Here is a 5,000-nt window from a genome sequence, read left to right as displayed (position 1 = left end):
CACTGAAAAAAAAATTGTTAATAAAGTTTCCTTATTTTGTGTTTTGCATTTATGTCATTATTATAGAAGTTACAGGCCAAAATAGATATGAAAATAGATATTTTCCTTCATTTCTCAGTGAATATAGTCAATGGATTTTGGTGCATTTAAACAAACCTGATTAATCAAACAGATATATTTATTAAAATAGTATTTTAGTCACCAAACATATTTAGAAATTGAAGAATAATACAATTAAATTCAAGCTAAACATTGCAAAAACAAATTACATACTACAAAATTTCAACTAAATTTTACTTTTTTTTGCTTTCCTTGATTTTTCCTCTTTTTAAAATTTGTATTTAATATTTTTCTGTAAAATAAATTTGGGTTTACTAGTTTTTGGAAGTTACAGTAGTTTTCGGAAGAATAATTGTAAGTTATTTTGTTAGAGAAGCTCCACATTTGGCTTCAGTACTGACTAATCTAATGTATATGCACAAATATAATATTGTAGAGCTTCATATTAAACATGAATTAAAATTTTTTGAGGGGTGTACGCATATATGCTGAACACTGTAAGTCAATGCTAAAAAATACTGTCATTACCATTGCTAATAATACCATCACAATGTGAAAATGTGAACTGTGGTCAAAAGAATCAAAGTCCTGACTGTGGAAGAAGAGGATACAGGTACTTGACTGGCCTGTCGGCAGTCCTGACCTGTCCAATAGAGAATGCGTGGCACATTTTGAAGCACAAAAGCCCTATACTTTTGGCAACCTTGAGACTTTGCATGAAGATTTTTTAAATTACACCTGAAACACTTTATCACTTGGTGTAAGTTAAAATAACACAAAAACATTTGTAGTCATGACTAATATGCAGTCAAAAAGTGACATTTGCTTTTGATTTAAAATTAGTTCACAATTCTTAAGGGTTTTTGGGATACGTTTAGTTTTTCACTAAAAACACAAAGTTTAAGTAAAACAAATGTAAACTGCAGGACATAAATAATCATCCGCTGCAATCAAAATAAGCATTGTTTATAAATTAAAGTACTCCAATTTCACTATAAACAATTTACAATGCTATTTTTAGAGGGTTTAATCTAAAAAGCTTGATTGGATCTCGTAATTTAATCCTAATTCTGAATCCAATCCAATCTAATCAGATTACATCCAAATATTAAATACCTTAACAATGAGCAGCAGCTCCTCACGGTCGATGCAGCCGCTGCCGTCCACATCGTAGAGCTTGAAATACCAGCGCAGCTTCTGCTGAACGCCACCTTTCAGGATCAGACTCAGAGCCGCCACATACTCCATGAAATCAATACAGCCATCCTGAACACACACAAAACATTCATTTAATCCTTCAGTACTGTTCACATTGACTACCCTTTGGTTGTGTTGGGGACTGTTTTGACCCCATTGACCTCTATTATAATCACATTTGTTGATTTATTGAAGCCATGAAAGCATATAATCATGCAGTCTTGATTGCTGCTGGTTTTTCCTGTTGGGAAGAGGGACATTTTACTGTTGATCATCAGTTGGAGCATTGACTCTTTAGACAGGCCTGTGCTGAAGAGTTCCTGGCTATTATATTGAGTAAAACAGCAGATTAGTTTGCAAATGATGATCAACAGTAAACCTGACAAACTTTCCCTCTTCCCAACAGCGTAAACCAGCAACAATCAAGAATGCAGGATTATATGCTGTCATGGCTTTGAAATCAAATAATGTGATTATAATGGAAGTCAATGGGGCAAAAACAGCCCCCAACATAACCAAAGGGGAGTCAATCTGCCCATAGTGCATTTCAAAGAATTTTCCCAAAATATACATCAAAATAAGATTAGTCAGAGAACGTTGAGGCCAAATTAAGACTCAAAATCAGCCCAGAGTGGATGAAAACGACCAAACAGCACACAAACATCCTCACTATAATAAATCATTATGGATCTTCTGTATATATACAGTGAGTAGTCTGCTCAGCTACTCCTGCTCGCTTGGTGTTATGTTTGTTTGTTGATGTTTCAGTGTCTAAATCCAGCACAGAAATAGAGCAGCTGAGATTAGAAAGTTGAGTGTGTTTAAACATGATTAGAGCAAACGAGGCCACGCCCCCTCACTCACTATGCCCCGCCCCCTGCTAAGCAACTCCATGAGGACTTGCAGCTTCAACCTAACAACACTTCAAACATGGAAAACATTTTAATAATAATAATAATAATAATGTTAATAATATTTTAATGCACTCAAAAAGAGATGTTTGCAAGCTACTTGCTAAAGCAACACAATTCTTGAGATGTTTTTGGGACAACTTAAATGTTTTATGTTCAATTCACTTAAATTTGCAAAAACGAATAAGTTAACAAATCAATTGTGTGAAACCCAGCATTTTTACAGTGTTTATATTAAAACCTAATGAATGCATTTAATTACATTTAAGATTATTAAGTTAAGTTATATTATGGGCGAAGCAGTGGTGCGAAGTAGTGCTGTTGCCTCACAGCAAGAAGGTTGCTGGTTTGAGCTCAGTTATCGTTTCTGTGTGGAGTTTGCATGTTCCCCCTGCATTACTTTAGACATTTTGATTGTATTAATGCAGGTACAGGTGAATTGGGTAGGCTAAATTGTCCGTAGTGTATGAGTGTGTGTGTGAATGTGTGTGGATGTTTCCCAGAGATGGGTTGCGACTGGAAGGGCATCCGCTGCGTAAAAACTTGCTGGATAAGTTGGCGGTTCATTTGGTTGTGGTGATCCCGGACTAATAAAGGGACTAAGCCGACAAGAAAATGAATGAATGAATGAATGAAGTTATATTATTATTATTAACTTAGAATATATTAGAGAATACAAACAAAGTTAGTGGTGTTTGAACATTATTAGAGCCATTTTGTGGAGGCCCGCCCCCTCTCTCACACTGCCACACCCTCTTATTTAAATATTATTCCACCTTATGTTTATTAATACATCAATGTCTGATTTTTAAAATTCATTTTCAATTTTACACTACTTGACAAAAGTCTTGTTGCATCTCTAGGTTTTAGAAATAATAGTTATAGCAATAGTTATAGTAATAGTAGTAACTAGTTGATGATCTGGTGTCAGAAGTGTCTCTATGAAAGGTGAAGGCCTCTAGATTTTGCTTATTTGAGCTCAATAAATCTGATCATGTCTTGATGTTGACTGATTTGATGAGGACAGTGCGCTCTGACTCTGCTCAGACTAAAGTCTCATCACTGAACAGAAATAATGTCCAGTATAGAATATAAAGTCCTGTTGCAGTGGAGACAGAATGAATATTGTGTCTGACTCCATCATGAGCTTGGAGGACTGCATCCATACATCTCTGACATGACTCACATCACTGATTAATAAAGTCATCTGGAATGAAGAAGAAAGCCTTCAGCAGGATCCCAGAGTTCATCAAGAGTCAACGTCTCCTCCATCTTACTCCAGACATGCTCAATAATGTTCATATCTGGTGACTGGGCTGGCCAATCCTGAAGCGGCTTGACCTTCAGGAGCTTTGATGTGGAGGGTGAAGTATGAGCAGGAGCGCTATCCTGCTGGAGAATTGTCCCTCCCCTTTGGTTTGTAATGTAATGATCAGCACAAATGTCTTGATACCTCAGGCTGTTGATGTTGCAGATCTCTCGCACGCCCCTATACTGAATGACCCCCAAACCATGATTTCTCCTTCACCAAACTTGACTGATTTCTATGAGAATCTTGGTTCCAGTAGGTCTTCTGCAGTATTGGTGATGATTGGGATGCAGATCAGCAGATGATCCAGCAGAGAAATCCACCTTCTGACACTTTTCATGATCAACTAGAAGTCGAGTTATTATTTGTTGGGATTGTTTATTTTGTAATATTTATATTCCATTATTCAAAACACTAGGTTTATTTCACTTGTCAATCAGAGTGCACTCTTACTCACGGTGAGGTGAATGAAGGGTGTGATCAGGAATAAATCTGCGGTTTGTAAGGACGCTGACCCGCTCTGCAGATTACAGCTCGGGTTGGTTTTAGGATCTCTGACCTGTGCTGGGCTAAAGTTTATCTGAGTTTACCTCATTACTGCAGATCTCGTTACCCACAATCCTCAGCTGAACCCAAGCTGAAGAGACGTGATTATCAACACTGATGAGCTAATATGTATGTGTGTGGTGTGTGTGTGTGTATATATATATATATATATATATATATATATATATATATATATACACACACACACACAATAGAAGTCAGATAAATATATTTATTTATTTATACAACAGTTCTGTCTGGTTCTCAAATCTGATTGGCTGATAGCCTTGCGATATTCTGCAATATCAGAACTCCTACAGCCTCTTTACCCTTTGTGTATTACTCCGCCCACATACAGCCAGCAAAAAGCAGATACTACAGATCTAAAGTTTAAAAGATGAACGCTCAACTGTTTAACTGTCAGCTTATGATTTAAATGTGAAATGTGAAAGAAAAGTAGTTCCACTTACAAAAGGTTTTTGACTCAGCCTGCGGCCTCGTGCCATCGCACACCTCCCACTAGTGCCGATATACAGCCATATTGCACTGCTATGAGTGTGATATTGCATATATATATATATATATATATATATATATATATATATATATATATATATATATATATATATATATATATATATATAGTCATATATATATAAAGTCAGTGTTGGGTTTGATTAGTTAAAAAGTACAAGTAAAAGTTTACACTGTAGAACTGTATCTGTAAATTAGCAGTTTTCCATATTTTGATCTTTCATCCATCAACTTTTATCCTTAAAAAGTTTGTAAAAGTGACTTTTGGAAAATAACCACACACTGCAAAACCCAACAGTCAAATACATCAAATGAAATAAGCATAGTTAACTCAAAAAAAAAAAAATTCTACTCATTTGAAAAGAGTTTTGAACTCAGCGTTTAAGGTAATGAGTTCATTAAATAACTTATTACTTCAACTTAAATGAGGAAAGTTCACAGTA

General features: G+C 35.5%; 2 protein-coding genes across 2 annotated transcripts in view; both read right to left on the bottom strand.

Annotated features, from left to right (window-relative positions):
• The window catches only part of LOC147838311 (uncharacterized), a 441,300-nt gene that overhangs the window by 403,888 nt on the left and 32,412 nt on the right, over positions 1–5,000 (bottom strand). The window lies entirely within an intron of this gene.
• Positions 1–5,000, bottom strand: part of guca1ab.2 (guanylate cyclase activator 1Ab.2) — an 11,982-nt gene that overhangs the window by 5,215 nt on the left and 1,767 nt on the right. Inside the window, exon 2 of the mRNA XM_087303884.1 lies at positions 1,177–1,326. Within this exon, the coding sequence (XP_087160010.1) occupies positions 1,177–1,326 (150 nt within the window). The remainder of the gene's footprint in view (positions 1–1,176; positions 1,327–5,000) is intronic.

This window comes from Danio rerio, chromosome 22, assembly GCF_052040795.2.
Source record: "Danio rerio strain M-AB ecotype USA chromosome 22, GRCz13ab, whole genome shotgun sequence".
NCBI classification, from domain to species: domain Eukaryota; kingdom Metazoa; phylum Chordata; class Actinopteri; order Cypriniformes; family Danionidae; genus Danio; species Danio rerio.
Note: the sequence above shows the minus strand (reverse complement) of the source record. Positions and strands in the feature narration are given on the sequence as shown.